The 26,100-nt window shown below is 33.7% G+C and overlaps 1 protein-coding gene and 2 long non-coding RNA genes across 7 annotated transcripts in view; 1 reads left to right on the forward strand and 2 right to left on the reverse strand.

Moving 5' to 3' along the window:
* Positions 1-26,100, reverse strand: part of LOC141457560 (ATP-binding cassette subfamily G member 4) — an 86,114-nt gene that overhangs the window by 21,535 nt on the left and 38,479 nt on the right. For both annotated transcript variants that reach the window (XM_074134719.1, XM_074134718.1), the window contains exon 2: positions 5,714-5,831. In XM_074134719.1, coding sequence (XP_073990820.1) covers positions 5,714-5,769 — 56 coding nt within the window. In that variant the 5' untranslated portion in view covers positions 5,770-5,831. The remainder of the gene's footprint in view (positions 1-5,713; positions 5,832-26,100) is intronic.
* LOC141457561 (uncharacterized) lies at positions 9,554-11,595 on the forward strand. Of its 2 annotated transcripts, none has more exons than XR_012460416.1 (4): positions 9,554-9,657; positions 9,777-9,835; positions 10,256-10,388; positions 11,349-11,595. It is a non-coding gene; the product is annotated as an uncharacterized lncRNA (long non-coding RNA). The 2 variants fall into 2 exon arrangements; XR_012460415.1 differs by having other exon boundaries at positions 11,352-11,595.
* LOC141457562 (uncharacterized) lies at positions 13,680-15,202 on the reverse strand. 3 transcript variants are annotated; one of them, XR_012460419.1, is made up of 3 exons: positions 14,652-15,154; positions 14,332-14,568; positions 13,680-14,148 (listed from the first exon to the last, which is right to left on the reverse strand). It is a non-coding gene; the product is annotated as an uncharacterized lncRNA (long non-coding RNA). The 3 variants fall into 3 exon arrangements; XR_012460418.1 differs by having other exon boundaries at positions 14,418-14,568; positions 14,652-14,832; XR_012460417.1 differs by having other exon boundaries at positions 13,680-14,568; positions 14,652-15,202.

The raw sequence follows: 26,100 nt of genomic DNA on the forward strand, positions 1-26,100 counted from the left end.
TTAGAACGGCCACAATTTTACAGAATTTCATGACCCAAAAAATTTTCAACCCTTTATATCTTCTACCTTTTTAGATCTGTGCACAAAATAACTATAGTTTATAATTGAGAAAAACAAAGTGTATAAGAGAACAAAATTCCATATCAATACGTGGTTCACAGTGTGAGATATAGAAGGGCCATAATTTTACAGAATTTCATGACCCAAAACATTTTTAACCCTTTATATCTTCTACCTTTTTAGATCTGTGCACAAAATAACTATAGTTTATAATTGAGAAAAACAAAGTGTATAAGAGAACAAAATTCCATATCAATACGTGGTTCACAGTGTGAGATATAGAAGGGCCATAATTTTACAGAATTTCATGACCCAAAACATTTTTAACCCTTTATATCTTCTACCTTTTTAGATCTGTGCACAAAATAACTATAGTTTATAATTGAGAAAAACAAAGTGTACAAGAGAACAAAATTTCATACAAATACGTGGTTCACAGTGGGAAATTTAGAACGGCCATAAATTTACAGAATTTCATGACCCAAAACATTTTCAACCCCTTTATATCTTCTACCTTTTTAGATCTGTGCACAAAATAACTATAGTTTATAATTGAGAAAAACAAAGTGTATAAGAGAACAAAATTCCATATCAATACGTGGTTCACAGTGGGAAATTTAGAACGGCCACAATTTTACAGAATTTCATGACCCAAAAAATTTTCAACCCTTTATATCTTCTATCTTTTTAGATCTGTGCACAAAATAACTATAGTTTATAATTGAGAAAGACAAAGTGTATAAGAGAACAAAATTCCATATCAATATGTGGTTCACAGTGGGAAATTTAGAACGGCCACAATTTTACAGAATTTCATGACCCAAAAAATTTTCAACCCTTTATATCTTCTACCTTTTTAGATCTGTGCACAAAATAACTATAGTTTATAATTGAGAAAAACAAAGTGTATAAGAGAACAAAATTCCATATCAATACGTGGTTCACAGTGTGAGATATAGAAGGGCCATAATTTTACAGCATTTCATGACCCAAAACATTTTTAACCCTTTATATCTTCTACCTTTTTAGATCTGTGCACAAAATAACTATAGTTTATAATTGAGAAAAACAAAGTGTACAAGAGAACAAAATTTCATACAAATACGTGGTTCACAGTGAGAAATTTAGAACGGCCACAATTTTACAGAATTTCATGACCCAAAAAATTTTCAACCCTTTATATCTTCTATCTTTTTAGATCTGTGCACAAAATAACTATAGTTTATAATTGAGAAAAACAAAGTGTATAAGAGAACAAAATTCCATATCAATACGTGGTTCACAGTGTGAGATATAGAAGGGCCATAATTTTACAGAATTTCATGACCCAAAACATTTTTAACCCTTTATATCTTCTACCTTTTTAGATCTGTGCACAAAATAACTATAGTTTATAATTGAGAAAAACAAAGTGTACAAGAGAACAAAATTTCATACAAATACGTGGTTCACAGTGGGAAATTTAGAACGGCCATAAATTTACAGAATTTCATGACCCAAAACATTTTCAACCCCTTTATATCTTCTACCTTTTTAGATCTGTGCACAAAATAACTATAGTTTATAATTGAGAAAAACAAAGTGTACAAGAAAAAAAAAAATCTTATATAGGGCTACCTTACAAGCACATTTAACCATGTTTACCACTCACTAGACTTATATACGGTCTACCGGAAAGTTCTGTCCGTTTTTGGAATAAAAGAAAATACAAATTTTTCTTACCAATAAACTTTATAAATAAACTTTATTAAATAATATAATTGCCATTATTATTAATGATATCTCGCCAGCGTGGGCGCAATTTATGTATTTCATTTTTGAAAAATGTATTATCTTTTGATGCGAGAAATTGGACCAGTGCTTGTTTGATATCTACTTCATTTTTAAATGTTTCGCCCTTCAACAAATTTTGTAAGGACAAAAACAAGTGATAGTCGGAGGGTGCTAAGTTCGGGGAATATGGTGGATGCGACAGAATTTTCCAGCCTTGTTCTGCAATTTTTAGACGAGTCTTTAAAGCAGCATTTGGCCTGGCATTATCATGATGCAGTATGATTTCTTACTATTGAACATCGCCGGCCTTTTTGCTTGGACTGCTGTCTTTAAATTATGCATTTGCTAACAATACTTCTCCGAATTTAGCTGTTCGTTCGGTTTTAGAGCTCATAATGTGTAGGTCCTCGAATGTCCCACTATATATACAACATTCTCTTATTCAGAGTGAAATTAGGTTTACAGGTGGAAGGGCTAGGTTTTCCGGGTTCATAATATGTCCTTTTCCTTACGATGTTTTCGTAGGTAATCTACTTTTCATCCCCAGTTATCATCCGGTTCAAGAAGAGCTCGATTTTGACCTCGAACTACGGATTTAACCCCCATAGACTATTTTCAGAGGGGATATCTAAAAAATAAAGTGTACAGTAACCTTAATCCCTTGGCTTCAATCGAAGATCCGGAATATCGAATAGCTCTAGCCTGCCTAGATCTGGTTTGTTCCATTTGAAAAAAACTTACGATACTGTATCTGGGGAAGTTAGGGTTTAAAAAATGGGTCAATTACTGAAGAAAACTAGATTTGATTAAATACGTGTTTTCTATTTTTTGAAATTTCCGCCGTTTAAAATAAAAATGGGTGGAACACATAACTCTGGTCACCCTGTTCATTATTGAGTCGCCAACTAGGTTAAATGTGAGTGTAAGGTAGTCCTATCTAAGTATAGTGAGTGGTAAACTTGGTTAAATGTGAGAGTAAGGTGGTCCTATCTAAGTATAATGAGTGGTAAACATGGTTAAATGTGACTGTAAAGTGGTCCTATCTAAGTCTAGTGAATGGTAAACATGGTTAAATGTGAGAGTAAGGTGGTCCTATCTTAGTCTAGTGAGTCGCCAACATGGTTAAATCTGAGTGTAAGGTGGTCCTATGTAAGTCTTGAGAGTCACCAACATGGTATAGATGAGACACCAGACTGGTAGAATGAAGGTGCCAAGTTTAGGAAAAGTGATAATATTGATAGAAAAGAGGCACCAGCTAGGCGGAATAAAGATGCATTGGTCCGATTCTGGTTTAACCATTGGCAATGTTTGGTTTTAAATATTTAATCACTTAAATTTTGATTAAATTAAAAAATTTAATCGTCCAAAGTGATTAAAACTAAATCTGGAATTTAATTCAATCAATTAAAATTATGATTATTTAATTTTAATTTTAATCTTAATTTTTAGTTATGATTAAAAATTTTAATTGATTAAATTCCGATTAAATTAAAAGTGAATTTAATTTTAATCAACTAATTTTGGCCGATTAAATTTTTTAATTTTAATCATGATTAAAATTAAATTTCGGTTTAATTCAATTGTTTTTTAATTGATTAAATTTTTGCCCAACTCTGGTTTTGGCCAATCAAACGAGCATTCCAATAAATTTTTATGAACATCTAAAGAATCTTTTTGTACATTTTCCGGAAAGACTGCTTATTTGCCAGCCATTGTTAGAAATCATAGCTTCTCTTGGAAAGGAAGATGTTGTTAGGCATCAGTGATTGTTCTGGTTTCCCTCTCCTGGGAAAGAGCCTGGGTAAGTCACCAAGTGTTGAAGTGGAATATATTTAAACTGTCCGGTAGGACAGTTGTATAAGGGTTGTCCTCCCTACAGGGATTGAGTTGCTCCTTCCAATTACCTGGTTTCCCATGGATTTGCCAAAAGACCCTGGAAGATTATTGGGGTTGATTGGGTGTATAAAACCCTTCCAACTTCCTCATTTGGAATGTCTGTAGTGGGCATTGCAATATGGAATGTTTTGGCAATATGAATGAGTGGTTATTCCTGATTAACGGTTCTTCTTCCTTTGTGAGGCTTCTCTAGCGTGCCTGGACAGTTTCTGGCCAGTGTTGACGCAAGTTATGATTCCTTAAGGAACGTTAGTGTGGCGCTCAAGATGCACCAGGAAGTCCTTATTTGCCGACTTCCACGGGCTTCCCTAGATAGTTAACAGGGAAATCTTGAATACTCGACTAGAATATCTAGAGAGGTCACTGGAGCTGTGGATTGAGTTGCCGCAAAGGAGTGGTTATCCTTGCTTCTTCCGCTTTCCTGGTACTTTCCGGAGAACTTGAGCGAGTTTTTTCATCACCTTGGTGTGCTGCACCAGATCTTAGTGCAGTTTAGTGGTTGTTTAGTTACGATTAGATTACCTCGTACAGGATTCTTTTTTTTATAACCAACAAAACTTAAGTTACAAACCATGAAAGAAGTAGGTCAGTCGGCGATGTAATCCATATCATTGTTAGTCATCAAAAACTAATATTATATCTTTCCCTCAATTTTCTTGAAGGACAACATTATCAATTAGAAACGGTCGACAAACAAACGTACACGCACGCTACGAAAATTACACACGAGGTTGATTACGGTGGTGATTTGCCAGTCTGTTTATAGTAGAGGAAGAAGTGTTCAGCCTGAAAGAGGAAGTTGCCAGGGTTGTAATTAATAGCATGAAATATGACAGAGGCCATTGTGGAAAATCCAAAAGATTAAGTAAGCAGGTTTGGGAATTCGCAAGAATTGTAGAAAAGACCTTGACAATTATAATTGTTATACATGAATTCGTGCGTGCGGATAAATATTTTGCGGTCATGTCAAGTTGGCTGTAGTATCCTGGAATTTGATTAGGATCTCTTTAAATTCAACCTAAACAATTTATAAATGTTTAACTTAATTTCAGCCTAAATTGTTATCCTTGATTCTGGCCTTAATTAAACAGCAGGTACTTGTTTCAGTACTTCTCTAATTGTTGCCAGTGGCATATCCACTTCTTCTGATTGGGAACTTCCGGCAGGATGGAGAAATGATCTTTGATCATTAAGAAAGGAAGTTGAAAGAAAATTTGTTGAAGATATTTTCGAAACAAATCGAATTCGTGGAGGTACACTTCAGGTTGAAGAATATTATCAGAAGCGGCAGTAGTGCCAACCTGACACAAATTTTGAACATTCTAATTTTTTTGGGGGGGATCCCCTCTAATGTTTATCTCGCAGATTTTTTTTTTTTTGTTTATAAGTGGTTACGAATTTTCTTCTATCATCAGGGTTGATTCACTAGTTTGATGTGAAGAATTTGACTACCACTATGTTTCTGTAATCTACTCACACAGTGAGCGCGTGTAGTAAGAGTGAAAAGAACATAATAAAAAGATGAGAACTATTTGCCAAAACAAAAACCAGAAAAAGCTGTATTTTGAGAAGTTCAAGGCAAATAGGAGTCGACCAGGCTTGCAACATTCCCAGCTTGTGAAGTAATCCAGTATTAATTCGATTGGATTTCTTTGTAAACAAGAAATAAAGATTGTAGCAAAGCTTTAAAGTAGGAGCGCTGATGGAAGATTAAAGAAAAAAAGCCGCTGTACTTAGTGGTACTTTTATGGACTCGTATTCCTTCAATTCGGAATTTTGGTTAGCGATTTCATACAACCCTTCGTTTCAACTCTTCCATCTTTATTCAGTTAGCAAACTAGCTTCCCGTTTTTCCTTGACTTTCACCGCTGTGGGATCGCCACAAGTATTTAACCCTTCAAAAGTTCGATCCAATCCAAAACTCCAGAGTATTAGCCATTAAAAAAAAACAAAGAAAAGTGTAACAATAATTCGGGGTACTCACTAGAATCCTGTGAGGATATTGAGTAGCGTGGATTTTCCGGCACCAGATGGACCCATTATTGCTGTCAGCTCTCCGGATCTGAACGTGCCGGAGACCCCTCTCAGGACAGTTTTCCTTTCTGTAAACAAATGAGAGTAGATTTAATTTGTTAGCATTTCCAAAAAAAAAAAAAATCTGCCGGAAAACGTTCTACAAAACTTAAATCTTAATCCAATTTTCACAATGTTAGTGCCCTCTTTTTTTTGGGGGGGGGGGGTGCACTTTTGAGCAAATTTGGTATTTTAGCAAAATATTTAATGTCTGGTTACAATGTGTAGTTGTTAATACAGTGTAATTCTCAGAAATAAACAACACCTAAACCAAACACACAACCTAAAATGTTCTCTATTTTTTATGGAAGCTAAAAATTTAAAGAAAAACGAAAACTTGAAGGAAAATTAAAAGTCGAAGGAAAATGAAAACTTGAAAAGAAATTATAAGTTTCTTTGTAGTAAAAGAAATGTTTCAACTTTTTTATTCATTTTGTTGATTCATTTTTTTTTCTTTTTGGCGGTCCTAAAAATTAATAGCCTGTCCTTGCATGCCTCAAGGTCACTTTGTAGATTGTCTCTTACTGTCTCATTTTCAACTTAATACTTTTTCGCTTCCTTTCTTTCCTTTAATCTGTTTCACCTTACGGGCTGCTAGATTCGTAGTAAATTATCGTGCAGGTGAAGAGGCAGGTGACAAGTTGTCAAGCAGATGAATGAGAACAGGTCGTTAAGGAAGTTACGCGTTTTGTGGTTATCACTTTTGGTTACTAATTATTGTGTTTATTATTAAAATATTTTCGCCTTTTCTTTAATCCTAAGAAAGATTATCTGAACATCATTCTGTGGGTGTGACAGACTTCCACAAAAAAAAGGAAAAATTTCTAGTTTAAAGGGCAAGAATGGAATGATTTCCGTCAATTTTTGAAAAGAAAATAATTTAGCTTTGTTTAAGCGCCAGTCCCAGAACCACGTAACACGTACTCCAAGTAAATACAGTATCATTGACCTTCCCCGTCATTAGCGGACACGTTTATCGTATCCTCTGCGCACTTCCATTCATCGTCAGAGATAGATTTTTGGGTTTGGTTTAGAGATTTTTCATAATCAACGAGTCTTGTGCGAGATAGGAACATACGTGAAGTCGAAATCCCGACAACAAACAGATTAACCTGCCTCTGATGGATGAAAGTCGGAAACCCATCAGGGATGCAATCATCGTGCGTCCTATGAGGGACAAAATCAACGATGTAATCCAGCACTGCCAAACATAACCATTATTTAGATGCAGCATGTTTCTATCTACCTGATTTTTAGCCTAATGAATGATACGCATTTTTTAAAGTGCAAAAAGTGGTGAGTAAATGACAAAATAATAGTACTAAAGCTGTGTCGCTAGCCTAGTTCCGCTTGTACCGAAGACTAAAAAGTAAGAGTAAATGTCAAGGGCACCAAATATTTATAATAGTCTGCGTATCAAGGAAAATACCTCTAAAAATTCCTGCTGAAAAATAAATGTTTTAACCAATCAGCAGACGACTAAAAACTACGCCAAATATTACGCAATTCTGGAACTGGACACTTTATTTTTTATTATTAAAATTTCTCGAGAGGGGGGGGGCCTTAAGAGGTTTTTATTATTTTCTAGAAATACTGGTTTTGGTTGGCAGCATTGGATTGAATAATTACGTATACGGGACTCTATTCACGGTGAACTCTTAATCAGGTGTGCTACTTTATGAAGTATGTATTTTTTTGGGGATTTTAGTTTCATGAAGTGTTTTGTACGAATGGATCTCGTCACTATTCTGCCAGACCATCACTCCTACCACTGTCTATTGCTGTTAATCATTAAGCTCAGAATTGAATTACACTTGATAAGTGCGTAAAAATAATGTGTAAAGAACGTAACACAAACTCTTAACAGCAACGGGTAGAGCCTTGACGTCACATATGGTCACTAACTTACCTTGTTCTCTATATCGAATTAAAATTTATTGAATAGGCAGTGAGGTAGTAGCCTATTGTACGATGCCTTTAAGTTTAATTTACTGTAATCAATAAATCAAAAGAATGACAGCATTCCCCCTCTCAATTCAAGACTTTGTTTTCTTCTATTCCCCCACTCCACCTAATAGAGAAGTGTCATTTACCTAAGTCATTTATTTTAAATACGATTCCATTTGAGAGGGGGGGGATCTAATTCTGCGCACCTTATGTTATTAAAAAGATAATTGATTCTAGGGACACAAATCTTAATGACGTCAAATCTCTTTTTGTTGTTTACAATAATTAATATGATGATGGAGGCATTGAATTATCGATTCAACCAAAAAGAAACTGCGTCAGAATTAACATAGTTGTTCAGTGCTGCTAAATTAAGTTAGTCGGCGTTCTGCTGGACCACTAACATTTTCAGGCTTTTAAGTAACCACACTCGTGTAGGAGATTAATATTATCTGGACATGTTTAGACAAGTTGATTCTCAAAATGTTTTCAGTAAAAAAGCCTTTTTTTTGTAAGTTATTCTTCCTTTTTTTTCCCTTTTTTTTAAAGACATAGACCGCTTGACAATAGAAGTGCATCATTTTGCCAATACATGTAAGTCCCAAAGTATTAGAACATTGATGGCGGATTCCCCACACTAGGATGTACTTTCTGTAAGTTCTTAATTTAGCGGTCAAATCTTGTTTCAATTATGGCGAGAAATTGCACAGATTCCTCTTTGTTTTTGAGTCATATTTCTCTGATGCTCCACAGATGGATGCACACACAAGTAGTCCAGCTAGTTAAAAAAACCTCCATTAGTCCTTCAAAACGAATATTTCCGGTAACAAACCGGAAATCTGATGCAGTACTTTCTCTGAGCAGAGTAGGGGAAAGTAGAAATATAATCGCCGACTTATTTAGTACTTACTACTAAAAGAACAGAGTGTGCATATTCTAAATCAGACGAGTGAAGAAGTTTTTATTCTGCAATCGATAATTGAAGACCCTTTATCGCTTTAAATTTATTGAAGAAAGTTCAAAAAATTCAAAAGATTGTTTGAAAAAAAACGCAATCACCGGTTAAAGTATTTATTTAATGTGTTCTTAGTAAGTTTTAATTTTCACATTAGACATACAAACCAAATAATGTAAGTTTATTGTTAGATTTATATTAATAAAAATTTTAATGTTGAAGTTATAAGTAGCCATACATTTTGAATATATCAAAGGAGAGTTCATGGAGTAGAACGGAGTTACAGACTGTAAACTACACACGAATTAAGTAATTCTCTAGTATTTGTCATCACTATTATCTAACCTCTGATTACTATCAAAGTAGTGTTATAATGAGCCACTTGATTGCGGTGCCTTCAGGTACAGGACCAGTCCCTCGTCCCAATAATTTCGAATCCGTTTGTAAAAGACTAGATAGCTTAATCATGACTGTTACATTAATGTTATTTGATTTAGTCTGAATAAAAATTCCTGCCAATCTATTGAATTATACAATGGCTTAATTTTATTAAATCAATTGTAGAATCGATTGAATAACTTTATTTACAGTTATTGAGAATAGTTAGGCAGAGGGACTATTTATCATCATTATTAAGGAATTGCTGACAAGATTCCTTTCTGTATATGTAAAAGAAGTTCTTAATATATGATATTTTACATGCTAAAAGAATTTTATATGTTATGTACGCACAATTTTATATAATAATGATAAAAAAAATAAAATAAAGTAAACATAAAATATGTACGATAATTTAGAAATGTGCTTAGTTTGAAGAAACACTTTACTCACGCAACACTGGTATTGCTACACACAGGGAAGCAGTAGAGCTCAGAAGGTTATGATAGTGTTATTTAGAAAATAAGGTTATAAAACGGCAAAGTTCAATTTAGACAGTATTTTATGTGGTCTTAGTATGTGTTTGTATTGGCTAATCTTATTTAAAAGTAGTACTATGCATTGTTCATTTCTGGTTTGTTGCAATAGCGACAACTTTACAATGAATCTTATTTAGAAAATTGTTTTGTTTCAGGTAATCTTGGAAGGTAGGAAGCAAGTTGTTCAAGAGGTTTTAGGCAAGAAGGTTAGAGGGTATGTGCACATATGTATATACACATTTGTCTGAAATTATTGTATAACACATATTAGTTACAGAAATTTTTAAAGTAATGTTTCCTAAAACAACTAATGCATACAACATTATAGACTAACGTAATCCATTCTTAACAATTAGCTTAGCCACATGTGGTCCATTACTGCAATCAACTCTTATGTAATAGCCTCAATTCCAAAATGGAGCAGCAAAACATTTCTTAAAGTTTGCTTTAATGTGCGTTCAAGTGTATCAAAGCTTACGCTTGGAAAAACAAGTTTCATTTAAAATTTATACCGATTGAATTGATTAAAGTTATTGATAATGAACAAATAAATGGAGCTGTCTGTAAGAGAATATGCAGTATAGCCTAATTGTCACATCCGCTGCAATTAATTGCCACTGTTGCAATTCTCCAGGAGTTAGGATCTGGCTTGATCACATCAGGAGACCGCGATCACCGTTTTAAGCGGCGTGGTGATTTTTCTGGATTGGGAGTGGAACAGGATGCTGTGAGGTTGCGTAAGGAGCGAATTAATTTCGAAATAAAAGGTATGTTGAAGTCTTTATGGTGTGTTCAACTTTGAAAACCGACATCCGCAGAATTTTTTGTTTAAAAAGAGTCTGCATTTACTGGATATTGGTCGCCTTGGTGGACCATACACTTCCTCTCCGTACGTCCATCTAGGGTTCTAGGTCGTAGAAAGAGTCCTTCTTGGCCAGTGTGAAGTTTGGTCCAAGTAATTGTCGCATTAGATGGTAACTGCTGTTCAGTTCTTGTCTGTTCTATCATTCACTCAGAAAAACTGCGAGGAAAACAACTTTTTTTTTCATGTTGTTGAGTTACAAAACTTTGAATTTCTGGTGGAAACTCAAAACCGGAAATCTCACGATCACAATACTTTCCCATGTAGAGTAAGAGGAAGTAGGTGGAAGAAGCTTATAAAGAGCGATGTAGTAAAGAGTGAGAGGGAAGCATCCAGGGCATCTAAATACTGTACTCGAGTGTAGAGAGTTGAACGGCCGCAATGTGACCTCGGAGGTCGGCCACTCTTCGGACAGATTGGAGCGGTAGAGTAACCTACTTTGTAGGCTCCCTCTCTGATCAAGTTATCAGCAGTGAGGGTCAACGTTTATCTGTACTGTGGCTCGTTAAACCATCTATTACACTACAGTAATTCTTGGCTCCATTATTAATTCATGTCTTATTAATAGTGGAATTAATTCAAAAGAAACATGAAGGCGTCGGAAGTAAAAGATAACCAAGATCGAGCATTTGTTCTGGATTTCCAGCTGCCCCAGAGAATGAAACTCCCGCTCTTGCTTTAGAATAACAATCGAGACGATCAAGGAGTACCTGAACATTGCTAACTTGGAACTCTTTTCCCTTTGTTCATGTTTGATACTTTTGGCCAAATGGCTCCTGTTTTATAAAATATATTGTATATTATTTTAAATGTTAAGTGATTTTTTATGTAGCGTTGTATTATTGATAGCTTTTCTCTGTTTCAGTAGAGCAAGCGTACCAAAGTCATCAAATAACTAAACAGTAAACAGAAGTTTTACTTAACAACCCCCATCAAAAGGGAAAATGCCCGCCAAGAAGGGATAAAGAGCGTCCAGGAGTACTTTAATCGGATAAACGTCTTACACTTGTACAAAATTACAAACTATTCTTACAAAATAAAATTACTTAATTTATTTGTATTAATAAATAATAAGAATTCGTCCTTTCCAGACAAGCTTTTGTAATTGCAAAGATTTGTTTTATTTTTACATTTGCAACGACTTTTGAGTTAAGTCCGCTTTTGTTCTAATTGCATCGTGATCACCTCCATTAGAATTTCTGCCAGCTCACGCCATTATTTTGAAATCATAAATTCATAATTATTTCATCATGACAAATTTAATTTTCACTCATGAGTGTGCACAATTTAGTTGGCCAAGGATTCCATTATTGCAATTTGGCGTTTGTAATAAATATAATATTCTTTGCAGTTCTAAGTACCAATAATGGGGGCGGGAGTGCCGCAAGGGAGTATACTTGGCCCCGTTCTCTACACAGTGTACACATCAGACAACCCTCTACACTACTCTGTACATATGCAGACGACACAGCCGTACTAGCTACAAGTACACATCCTTCATCAGCTTCATACAAGTTACAGACACACTTACATAAAATAGAATCCTGGGCCAAGAAGTGGCGGATTAAAATGAACTCACAGAAATGCCAGCATGCTCCTGCGGGGCTCTCCTGTCCACCTGTTCTCTTCAACAGCAATCCTCTTCCTAGTACAGATCTTGTGCGCTACCTTGGGCTCTACATAGACAAAACGACTCACGTGGAACCCACACACTAGACTTAAAAGACAAGCAATGACGAAACGTGCGAAACTGCTTTACAGACTACTTGGACGACGCTCTAAATTACCCATTGAACTCAAACGTTTAATATACAGTACTATTCTCAAACCTATGTGAACTTACAGGACTAGAGCTGTGGGGTTCAGCCAAACCTACAAATATAAGGACAGTACAAACATTTCAGTCAAAACTCCTCCGACAGATAGCTGACGCTCCTTTCTACGGTGACTAACCTCACTCTTCACAACGACCTCAACATCCCCATTCGTTCAACCAGCTCGACAAGACTAAATATCAAAAGTTCCATACTACTCTCTCTACTTGCTCAAATCCTTTTGTACAGTCCCTCGCCTCCTCTGACATCCCTAACACTCCTCGCCCGACTGAATCGCCAGTGGCCCCGCGACTTCCTTACAGTCTGAAGAACTAAATCTCTCCTCTCTCCTCCTCGTATTCTCCTCTTTCATATAGAGAGTGCTACCGCTGGGTAACTTCTCTCCTCCTGCTCTTCCCGCTCCAGTTCATCTCATTCTCCTCCTATTTACTTATTGTATATATTTAAACAGATTGTAAATTACAAAATAAATTAAAAAAAAAAATACCAATAATTTATTTCCAAATATGTATGTGAAGAGTTTTTCCAAGAATAAGACAAAGATATGAAGCCGCTTTTTTTTCTTGAAGAGTATGGAGTGAGTGAAACAAGGCGATGGTCCATACAAGAGTTCAGAAGGAATGAAGATGTCACCATCTTCAAGTTTTTGAAGAAATAACGCAATTTTTTTTTCGATTTAAGCATTTGAAACTAACTTAGTGAAATTTATTAAATAATCAATAACAAACAGTTCTTTTTTTATAAGCTAATAACTTCTAGTTAAGGAGTTAATTTGTCAAAACGAGTTTGCCCATATTAATTTGTTATTATTAATATTGACCGGTAATTATCAATGCAAATCAGCTGATTCTTACCAAATGCGGACCATTTTGTAAAAAGCTTGTTTTTGAAATAGAGGGTCTCTCAAAGCGTGTGTTTTCTGGTGAAGACTCCTCACTTGTGGTAAACAAAAAGGAAATTTAAAGAAAAGCTAAGAACGTAAAAGATGGCGAAGGAGATTGTAGTTAGTAAAATATAGAAACAAAAAGCACATTATCTCTCTGCGAGTAGGCCTTAGTTTTAAGTAATGAGTTACAATATATTAGAATTACCTAATGACTTAGCCTTATACAACTTACATTGTTTTATTGGATTAGAATTTAATCCTACCATTTTTATTCATTTATTTAATCGATTACTTGGCTGAATACAGCATTGAATGGGAGGTTCATCAATCATGGCCATTGGAGGTCGCTGTCAGGAGGGCTGAGAGATGTTTTGCGTTCCATAGCTTATTCTCTTTGAGCTTTTTAAGCTAAACTTAACTGAGTTGGTTGGGGGATTCCAGTTTGTGTCATCAGGTAGCCCCTCCAAAGTCGACAGATAGATAATAAATCTTTATTATTAATATGTACAATAAATAAAAACATGAAGTTTTTGAACAATGAACAATACACATTATAACCTTCATAACAATGGTATACGGAAAGTTTAAGATGTGAAGAATACAGAATGCAGGGTAAAAAGGAAGGAAAAACCTACAGCATCTCCAACTTCTTCTTTTCTATGAACTTGTAAAGTTATATGTTGGACACACTGCGCTACAATCTGCCTCTAGGATCGCATAATAAACACTAATAGTTCTTTGCCCCGCCTTATCCACAGGGAAGATTGTTCAAGTAAAAGATATTGATCAACAAATGTATACATAAATACACATAGGCTTGTACTTTAAAGAACTTTTCAAAAACTGACTTCTACGGTTCAGAAGTGCTTCTTTCTTCCAAAAAAAATCTTAAAACTGCAAAATTCATTAAATAGTGTGGTACTTCGGGTTGAAGGATTTTTATCCTAAAAAGAAAATTACCAGTAACAATATCGTCATGATCACAACATAAAAGAAAATCACAACAAAAAGTTGAAATATATTAGAAATCATTTCCCGCACAACCTGACTCCAGTTCCTCTTTTCCTTCCAGTGCGATTACTACGACAAACGGCGTACAACTTCAAAAAAGATCTGATTCTACCAACCTTCTGAAGATGGAGTAACAAGTAGGTTATTGGAACCGGAGATCAGTAAAGATTAATCTTCAGTACAAACAGCAAAATTCAATTACCGAGTGATCTTACATAAGACCTTCCACCTATCTCAAGAAATCCAGAATTACAATTGCCATCAGTATAATTGCAACTGCGTGAAAGGAGATTCTACTCCTAATAATAACGGGATCCACTCGGCTTATATAAGTTCCAACAGGTGAAAAGATTCTGTAAAATCATAATTAATTATTGTATTAATCAACAAAAACTAAAAACTTAAAAAAAGCTTGTATGCTTAAAAATTTAAGTACCCAACATTTCATTCATGCTTCAGATCGTAAATTAGAGCCAGTATAAGACAGTTTTAAAATGATTGGACAAAACTAGAATCCACAATAGCAGCCAGAGATTTCTAGGTTAGAAACAACAATAAAATTAATCTCTCAACACCTCGCTCTACTATCATCTGATCGATATAAAATGTTAACCCCTAGTGGTATAACACCAAACTAGTGTTTGCAACCAAAGAAATTTTATGTGATCTAATGAATGTGGTCGGCAATATTGAGAGTTGAGTTTTAGTCATGTTGAAAACCAACAAAAAGATAGCTGCTAATATCTCCTAAACTGAAACACCGTATAGGCTCATATTCTACTCCCTTGCAAGCTAAATTTAAAATTAAAAATAAATGTTTGAAATTAGAAGTATTAAAAAACCCAAAAAATTTAACCTTCTACATCTCATAGCCAGTTATGACTAAAACATTGCTATTTATACCAGTTATAGAGCTAACTATTCTCTACAAATGGGTAAAGGAATCATTGAATTCTGATCAATAGGAAGAGAAATATATAGGTTTCAAGAATGAAGCTTTATTGAAAACCACCAAATTTAACCTTCTATATCTCATTCCCTGTTATGACTAAAACATTGCTATTTATACCAGTTATAGAGCTAACTATTCTCTACAAATGGGTAAAGGAATCATTGAATTCTGATCAATAGGAAGAGAAATACAAAGGTTTGAAATTTGAAGCAAATTGAAAACCACCAAATTTAACCTTCTATATCGCATTACCTGTTATGACTAAAACATTGCTATTTATACCAGTTATAGAGCTAACTATTCTCTACAAATGGGTAAAGGAATCATTGAATTCTGATCAATAGGAAGAGAAATACAAAGGTTTGAAATTTGAAGCAAATTGAAAACCAACAAATTTAACCTTCTATATCTCATTCCCTGTTATGACTAAAACATTGCTATTTATACCAGTTATAGAGCTAACTATTCTCTACAAATGGGTAAAGGAATCATTGAATTCTGATCAATAGGAAGAGAAATACAAAGGTTTGAAATTTGAAGCAAATTGAAAACCAACAAATTTAACCTTCTATATCTCATTCCCTGTTATGACTAAAACATTGCTATTTATACCAGTTATAGAGCTAACTATTCTCTACAAATGGGTAAAGGAATCATTGAATTCTGATCAATAGGAAGAGAAATACAAAGGTTTGAAATTTGAAGCAAATTGAAAACCAACAAATTTAACCTTCTATATCTCATTCCCTGTTATGACTAAAACATTGCTATTTATACCAGTTATAGAGCTAACTATTCTCTACAAATGGGTAAAGGAATCATTGAATTCTGATCAATAGAAAGAAAGATATAAAGGTTTGAAATTTGAAGCAAATTGAAAACCAACAAATTTAACCTTCTATATCTCATTCCCTGTTATGACTAAAACATTGCTATTTATACCAGTTATAGAGCTAACTATTCTCTACAAATGGGTAAAGGAATCATTGAATTCTGATCAATAGAAAGAAAGATATAAAGGTTTGAAATTTGAAGCAAATTGAAAACCAACAAATTTAACCTTCTATATCTCATTCCCTGTTATGACTAAAACATTGCTATTTATACCAGTTATAGAGCTAACTATTCTCTACAAATGGGTAAAGGAATCATTGAATTCTGATCAATAGAAAGAAAGATATAAAGGTTTGAAATTTGAAGCAAATTGAAAACCAACAAATTTAACCTTCTATATCTCATTCCCTGTTATGACTAAAACATTGCTATTTATACCAGTTATAGAGCTAACTATTCTCTACAAATGGGTAAAGGAATCATTGAATTCTGATCAATAGAAAGAAAGATATACAGATCTGAAATTTGAAGCAAATGGAAAACCACCAAATTTAACCTTCTATATCGCATTACCTGTTATGACTAAAACATTGCTATTTATACCAGTTATAGAGCTAACTATTCTCTACAAATGGGTAAAGGAATCATTGAATTCTGATCAATAGGAAGAGAAATACAAAGGTTTGAAATTTGAAGCAAATTGAAAACCAACAAATTTAACCTTCTATATCTCATTCCCTGTTATGACTAAAACATTGCTATTTATACCAGTTATAGAGCTAACTATTCTCTACAAATGGGTAAAGGAATCATTGAATTCTGATCAATAGGAAGAGAAATACAAAGGTTTGAAATTTGAAGCAAATTGAAAACCAACAAATTTAACCTTCTATATCTCATTCCCTGTTATGACTAAAACATTGCTATTTATACCAGTTATAGAGCTAACTATTCTCTACAAATGGGTAAAGGAATCATTGAATTCTGATCAATAGAAAGAAAGATATAAAGGTTTGAAATTTGAAGCAAATTGAAAACCAACAAATTTAACCTTCTATATCTCATTCCCTGTTATGACTAAAACATTGCTATTTATACCAGTTATAGAGCTAACTATTCTCTACAAATGGGTAAAGGAATCATTGAATTCTGATCAATAGGAAGAGAAATACAAAGGTTTGAAATTTGAAGCAAATTGAAAACCACCAAATTTAACCTTCTATATCGCATTACCTGTTATGACTAAAACATTGCTATTTATACCAGTTATAGAGCTAACTATTCTCTACAAATGGGTAAAGGAATCATTGAATTCTGATCAATAGGAAGAGAAATACAAAGGTTTGAAATTTGAAGCAAATTGAAAACCAACAAATTTAACCTTCTATATCTCATTCCCTGTTATGACTAAAACATTGCTATTTATACCAGTTATAGAGCTAACTATTCTCTACAAATGGGTAAAGGAATCATTGAATTCTGATCAATAGGAAGAGAAATACAAAGGTTTGAAATTTGAAGCAAATTGAAAACCAACAAATTTAACCTTCTATATCTCATTCCCTGTTATGACTAAAACATTGCTATTTATACCAGTTATAGAGCTAACTATTCTCTACAAATGGGTAAAGGAATCATTGAATTCTGATCAATAGGAAGAGAAATACAAAGGTTTGAAATTTGAAGCAAATTGAAAACCAACAAATTTAACCTTCTATATCTCATTCCCTGTTATGACTAAAACATTGCTATTTATACCAGTTATAGAGCTAACTATTCTCTACAAATGGGTAAAGGAATCATTGAATTCTGATCAATAGAAAGAAAGATATAAAGGTTTGAAATTTGAAGCAAATTGAAAACCAACAAATTTAACCTTCTATATCTCATTCCCTGTTATGACTAAAACATTGCTATTTATACCAGTTATAGAGCTAACTATTCTCTACAAATGGGTAAAGGAATCATTGAATTCTGATCAATAGAAAGAAAGATATAAAGGTTTGAAATTTGAAGCAAATTGAAAACCAACAAATTTAACCTTCTATATCTCATTCCCTGTTATGACTAAAACATTGCTATTTATACCAGTTATAGAGCTAACTATTCTTTGCTAAAAAAAGTTTTTTTTCCCTCATGCGTGTGAGCACAATCGAATCACAAGTACTGTCGATTATCCCATTAGGGAGAAGATTAGCCTAGTGTGCTAATAAATACGCTTTGTAGGTTTCCTGCTGGATTCCCACTCTGAGATCCCGGGCTTGAATCCAACTGCAGGCCGAAAGGTTTTTCTCTTTCTTAGTGTTTCTTACGGATGATGGAATTGTTGGCTGTAACGAGAGAACACTGAGTCCCGCAGGGTACCTAAAAAAAAACTTCGGGCAATGATGACGTGAGTTGTTTCGCGCCTTAAATTAAAAAAAAAAAAAGAAAAGAGTCCATTTTATAGCAATTATCATAATTGAGGAAAAAACATTTGTTTTTATATAAATGAATGTTTCCTTTGTTAAATGATAATACGTTTTATTTTGATTTAAAATTTATATTTTAATTGCTTTATAGATGGTGGTACTAGTCTGAGGTATTACGAACCAAAATGTTGCCAGAGATTATTGCAGAGGAAGACTCTGGCTAATTTGCATATATGTAGAATGTCAGAATTAGGATGTTTCAGCTCAATTATAATAGGACATGGTTAAATGCTTCAATATCTTGGAATAGTCGCATCTCCCTAGTCTCATAATGGCCAATTAAAGTGTCTAATTGCTACGTAGAATGGTAGAATTGTTCAACGTGAGCAAATAAATGTTGTATCTCAAGTTTTCCTGGTATCAATTACGAGACGCCAGAATTAGACTTCCTCCAATAACTAGATGGTCAAGGAGACCTAATCCCGCCTCAATCTGATCTTTTTTATTGAGCTTCCGGTAGGCTCAGGAAGCATAGAAGCTTAGCGATGCCCAATGAGCCTTGGAAACTCTCTAATACGACCAATGACAGGTGGGTACTGCTTCGGCGAGACAGGCAACCGCCATTTATCGTATGTCCTCTCTTATTGCTATCGCTCGTTTCACGACCACTGGCACTAAAAGAACCCAGAGTAGGTTAGATTAGATTAAATCAGGGTGGCCTCAAGGCCTGTGCCACCGCGACCCCCTATGGATCTATTGTGGCTCCCCGGCTTTAGAGCTCACCCGCCAGACCCGTCCGCTTAATCAGACTCTTAATTCTGGAGAGTGGCTTCTGGGTAAAGCTCTCAGGCCTTGGTTTTTCCTCCCCGAGAAGTAACATCCTTAGCCATACGAGCCCTCCCAGAGTAGGTAATTCGTAAAAGCGCACCTGAGGGAAAATCCTGGACTTTGCAGAGAGGAGAGCTTTCAGCTTCTTAGACTTAACTATAAGAGATCGGCACATTTAGCTGCAGTGCTTGTGAAACCTGACAGATACTGATTTTTCCTAAGCCCTAATATTTTGCTAAGATCGGAAAAACCACTAGAGATCTTAAATCCTTCAACGACTTTTATCATAAATACTTTCCCTCTAAAGTCTTCTTTGATCTGCCGTTTCTAATACAATATTGAGATTATCCCGGATTTACTGGGATCCTCCTTTTTAATGACCAGTACCAAATATCCTAAATCTAAACTTAAGCGACAAATAATGATAACGCAGTCTCTCGGACTCCATGTACAGCGTTGGTCTCCCTTCAGATGCCCAGTCATCAAAGCCACCAAAAGTCTTAAGTTTTTCTTAATTTAAGTAAGAATACTATGTTTGACCTTTTTATCGTAACCAGTTTTGGTGATATACTGTTTATATTGTATGAGCTAAAAATATTTTGTTCGTGTTCAGGGGACATCGAAAAATTCACTTCCGTTGAAAACTAAATTTTTTAAATTTAGCTATCATCTCAACATACTTCCTTTTTATTAGCGGAACTATTTTTAGAAACGCACATTTCTATTTCTACTATGATTATAGTTCAAACTAGTTTTTTTATATAAGTGTGTGTTGGTGTGTGTGTGTGTCTGCATGTTTTTCAAACACAAAACTGGTTACTGCAATGGTTAGCTAAAGCTATTCTAATGAGATCTTGGGAGAATTTAAAGAGCATCACGGGGTGGTATGCGTGATCCAGAAAGGTTGTCCAACTGCCAACTGATCCCTAAAAAAAAAAAACCGGTTCTTCAATATGGCGGACTCACTCAGGAACTCCATAATTGTCTGGAGACAACAACAACAACAAAAATAAAATAAAAAATATGTATTATAATCGCAAGATTAGTGTTGTCAAAATTTAGACATAGTTTACTTCGCTATTATATTTTGGAACATTTATTATCTTAGCAAGATTTTCAATTTATTAATACAATTTCTAGTCCAAGGTTTCACTATCGAATTATAAACATTTTTACAGTAGGTTTATGGCAATAGAATAAGGAAAAAACCGGATGTCCATGAACGCCTCTAGCAAATCCAACTTCCGTCTAAAGAATTCCCAAACAAAATCTATGCCATCCAATTATACCATTGATAAACACGAACAAGAAGTCGTTAAGGAAGTTTGCACTTCCGGTCAAGTAAATATAATATATTTCATTCTCACTATTAAATTGGTTGTGAATTTGTCGAATTCAATGTAATGGCACATTAGAGGAAAGGCACTGCGTTAAATTGAATTTTTAGCTGCACAATAAGTACAGCAACTTCCGTCTGAAACACTATGATCACTAGTGTACATTTAGAATTTTGGCGTATTTAGTTATATAGCAGTTTTTTATCAGATGATTTTCTTTAAATTTGGAAATTTGGTTTCCATTCCATACGTATTAATAATAATATTAAAAACTTACTTACAGGGATTGATTAAACGATAAAAGATAACACAAATCAGCAAAATTGTCTAATACTTAGTAATGAAAAAATACGGATCTCCCATTTTATTACAGGCCGAAAAGGGCGTGGTGTGACGTACATGGAAAGTAGGCGTGGTTTAATAAACAGTTCTCGCTTCTGATTGGCTTTGTACCCAACCTATTTTTCACACTTCCATTCTTCATTGTGATTGGCCTATTCTTTATTGGTAATTTTTTCTAAGAAAAAAAAAAAGTTCAATTTTTTTTACTAATTTTCCCTCCGTAGGTATTTGATGAAGAATCATATTAAGCAATAAAAATTTTTCTCAATAAAAACATGAAAAATTAAAGATTTTTCTTGTTTAATGTCTTGTTTTCTGTACTAATAGTACAAGGGTCATCGGGAAATTGGGAATAATGGTTATTTTCTACGGAAATACGTAAAAGAAAATTGTGGGTCATGTTTTGCCTATCGTTCCTCGCCATTTTGAATGTTTATTTTCTTAGGGGTTTTTTTTTTTAACGATTTTTAAAGATTTAGGGATTAATTCCCCTTAGAAGGTGTAAGAGCAGGATGGCACTTTAATGTGCCACGTAGGCAAGCTCTAACCAATCGCTTCTTCTTGCCAAATTCTATCAAAGTAGGCCTAATATATACAGAGTTATTCTAGTAATAATAGTTTTAGAGAAGGCTTTACCCTCTTGATGGGAGGGGCTAAATCCTCTTCCATTGGATATATAGCGTCGAGACCCCTAGAATGCACATCTACATGAAATTCCGAATCGAATGACACCTCATTCATGAAAATCGGTTCACGCGTTTAGGCGCTACGTTGTTTACAAAACAAAAAGTTAACCACAGGTAACAAGTTTTTGAAAGTGAAAATTGTTTACGGAGCAAGAGTAAATTGTACACTGACTTCTCCCCCGGGCAAAAAATGCTGGTTGCGCCATTGTTCACTAATATACACAATTTTATATTACTGAATGGGGCAATTTAACCACATAATTGAATCTAGAAAAAAAAAAAAAAAAATTATATTGCAATTAAATGCAATGACAGTATGCAGTGTTATCGTAATCAGAAGTTGAGTGACGTAGTAAAGGCCGTGACGTTTATTTTGAAATGTGATTTCATAAGATCGGGAAAATAATGACTTAGCGACATCTATCAAGACCAACTAGGATGACACTTTGAAGTGATGCAATCATTATATTTAATCATGCCATTATTTACATTACGTATTTATATAAAGAAATAAATAATTTAGATTATATATATATATATATATATATAAAATAGATTTACATAGATAATACATTTACACTGCATTGTTTGCGTTAAAATTACAAGCTCCATTCCAATGGAAGTTACAAAATTCAAACGTACGGTCATCCTTGACCAAGTTAGACTTACTTTTAATGCTAACATTTCCTAATGGTATTTTTATTTACTTCCTTTTACGTAAGCGGAAGTACTACGAAAGGGTAAAAAAAAAAAATCTCTGAGTTTTTCACCGGATATCCAGGTTTTGAGATTTTCTGTTCTAAAATACGTAGAACCAAAAAATTAGCGCAAGCATTAGATTTGGCTGACTTAGAAAGGCACTTTGCCTAAACTTAGCGAACAATTGCCTAAGTTTTTAATTATTCCACTTCATCGATTAATGGCACTGTTGGAAGACGTGCCATTTGAACATTATGTCCGGGCCTATAATTCTATTATTTATTAGAGTTTTCTATTTTACAAAATTCAAAACATTACAAAAGAAAGCAAAAAGTATAGAATTATAAAATTAAAATAAAAGACTTAACACTTGGTTAAGAACATCAGCGGGGTTGTTAACCAATTCCATAGTATAAATAAATATAAATTATATATATCAGCTGGTTGGTGGTACACGAAAAATAATCCATAATGGTGGACTTAAAAAATTAAATCATAAAAATATTATAGAAACGTTTTTTTTACCAATAATACATAAAAATTAGTTTGATTAATAATATTATCCAGTAAAGTTGTTAATATGTACAGTATTAATTGGTCTGCCTCGAGATACACGAGAAAATATAATAGCACATTTAACAGGATTAAAATTGTCTTTCATGGAGTATTTTCCCAAAACCCGAAAATACAAATGATAATTGGATTTTAAATCCTGCTCCTACAAAAAAAAATTTAGGAAAAGCTACATGATTATCGATAAAATATAAAGAAAATTTTATAGAATTATCATGTGACAGAACTTAAATGATAACTATGTAAAAATCTTCTGGTATTGTAATAAGTGATAACAATAGAGATTGTTAAAAAAAAAATGATCGCCTATTTTTTTCAGGCGGGACAAATTAGGTATCGTGGATGGAGGCGACTCGCAAACATACTTTACTATAAATTTCTTTTATTAACCATTAAATAAAATACAAGGCATAAGACCGGGAATCGAACCCACTAAACCAACGATAAAGCTTAGCTTCGCAGGTCTAGCTTCTAACCGCCAAACATACTTTAATGTAAATTTCTTTTATTAACCATTAAATAAAATCCAAGGCCTAAGACCGAGAATCGAACCCAGTAAACCAACAATAAAGCTTAGCTTCGCAGGTCTCGCTTCTAACTGCTCAGGCTACCGTGGCGCCCCAATAGAGATTATTGTAAGTTAACTAACTAGTGAGAAAGTTGAGAATCGACTCTACCTTCATTTAATTGTTTATAATCGCACATTACAGGAAATTAGAACAAACCATATACTCGTTATTAATAACAACTCATTAATGGACGTCATTATCATTTCCCATGATTAAATTCAGAATACTTTAAACTTTAACCTCCAACACCAAATAAATAAACGAATAAACTGGCCAGTAATTATGGATAATACTTTGGAATAAATAGCAGAGTCCATCCGATTAATTTATGGAAAATTAAAAGTTAAAAATACGTATTTTCTTTCTTAACGAACTGGCACTGATGAAATATAACAAGAGTATAATAACAGGTTGGCCAAGGTTTAGTTGGGGGGGGGAAAAATAACAAACAATCAAACAATAATAGTTTTGATAATGGCAACACTGATATTATTTATTAATATTAGTGAATTAAGAACATTTACATTTATGGAGATTAAAACTGAATTCTAAAAATTTTTTGAAATAAATTAATTTTGCCCTTGAGAAAGTTAAAATTTCCAATTACAGAGAATTTAATTGATGGAGATAAACTAATTACAGTTTGCAAGCTCTCATACAGTTTGCACCTCGCATACATTATATTAAAATGGCGCATAGATAGAGGGAAGCGTACTCCTCACTTCCCCACCCCATGCAAACTGTCGTAAAACAAATTTTCCTTTAAAAATATAATAAATATATTGGGATTTTAAAGAAAGCTCTATAACAGCAAGTTTGACAATTTCAAGTTTTACAATTAAATTTCAAATTCAGGAATTGTAGCTACATATTTTATCATTTTTTTTTGTAAGCGGCTTATTCTGGAATTAGCCGGAAGCCAACTATCACTTCCTTCAACGGCGGCATTTCCCTGGAAGATGGTTTTAAATTTTAAAGTGTTTTGATCAATAGATGGAGCTCAATGAACTAGACTTCGTGTTGTTCAAAAGCTGAGCTAGAAGACTATAAGTTTTGAGCCTTGAGCGCTCGAGCTCTCAGAGTTCAGCGGGAGGTTCGAGCCGGAGAGCTCGAGCTGAAGCCTCACAGAGAGCTTGGTGAGCCTGCAAGGCTCGGCTCAAAAGGCTCGAATTTTTGTTTTTTCTTTTATATGAAGCATTTTATTTTGAACTAATTAATAAATTCATTTCTTAAAATAAAATCTCTTTAACAAAAACTTACAGTTTAAAATGTTAAGTATAAGGGTTGATTAAACGCCAAAAGGTACACAAATCAGCAAGTACCCAACATTTCATTAATATTTAAGTAATTCTACTGCATTAATTTTCATTAATATTTTTTTGAATTTATTAGATGTTTCACAGACCCTTATGCTGGCCATTTTAATCAACAAAATATTTGTTCAAGTAGAACACCATTTAACTTAGATTGACTGTAATATCTAATCAACAAACTATTAATCACAGGTTAAAAAGAAAAACTTTATTAAAAAAAATAAAAAAAAAATATAAGGCTAGAAAATTCAAAAACTTTTTTAAAAAAATGCTTACACCAACATTCATCAATGATTTCATTTATTTATTTTTATTTTTAAATAAAAATCGTCGGTTTAAGTTCATTCTTCGATTAAAGTAATTGTTATTTTATGAAGTAGTCAAACGTTTATAATAATAGGTAATAATTAATCTGGCTTTATAGAAAATAATATAGTTTTCTTCAATTACATTCTCAATCTAGGTCTTCCCACAGTATTATATATTTGGAATATAAGATAAATAAGATATGCATATTTTTATGACAGCTAACATAATTATTCCAGTATTTTACAAAAAGTAAAATTAGAGGGACTACATTAAATTACAATTGAGAAATGAATAATTATTGTTGAATAATTTACTTGATATTACCTACGCGTTATTTGTGCTCACGAATACTTCGGAAAGACGAATTCTAGACTGAAATATTGTTTTAAATCCGTGATTCAAATTTAAATAGTAGCCGACTCTACTTAGTCTTTTTCTACTTTAACGTGCATGTACATACTCGTACATACATGTGACTACTCAGAATAAAGAGCATAATAAAGATAAATCAGAAGAATAATTTGGAATAAAGCTAAAATAAAGTACCTATTTAATTATGAAGATATAATATACATTTTATCATAATTAGAACAAAAAAATAAAATATGAATAAACAAAGGGAAGGGATTAGCTATGCGGTTAGCGTATTGGATTCCCACGTGGAGGTTCCGGGTTCGAATCCAGCTGCAGACCCTTAGATTTTCTCTTTCTAAGAGCTTCTTACAGCTAACTGTCCGGGTGATGGACAGTGTTGTCTGTAACGAGAGAACACTGTCCGGAGGCCGGCAGTGCACTGAAAAAAGCTGCGGGCGCCAATAACCTTAGATGTTGAAGCGATTTAAATCATAAAAAAAAGAAAAAGAAAATGAATGAACTGGCCAGCATAAGGGTCTGTGAAACATCTAATAAATTCAAAAAAATATTAATGAAAATTAATGCAGTAGAATTACTTAAATATTAATGAAATGTTGGGTACTTGCTGATTTGTGTACCTTTTGGCGTTTAATCAACCCTTATACTTAACATTTTAAA

The sequence above is a fragment of the Rhodnius prolixus genome, unplaced genomic scaffold (assembly GCF_049639745.1).
Source record: "Rhodnius prolixus isolate KJV_2025 unplaced genomic scaffold, Rpr scaffold_22, whole genome shotgun sequence".
Taxonomy (NCBI): domain Eukaryota; kingdom Metazoa; phylum Arthropoda; class Insecta; order Hemiptera; family Reduviidae; genus Rhodnius; species Rhodnius prolixus.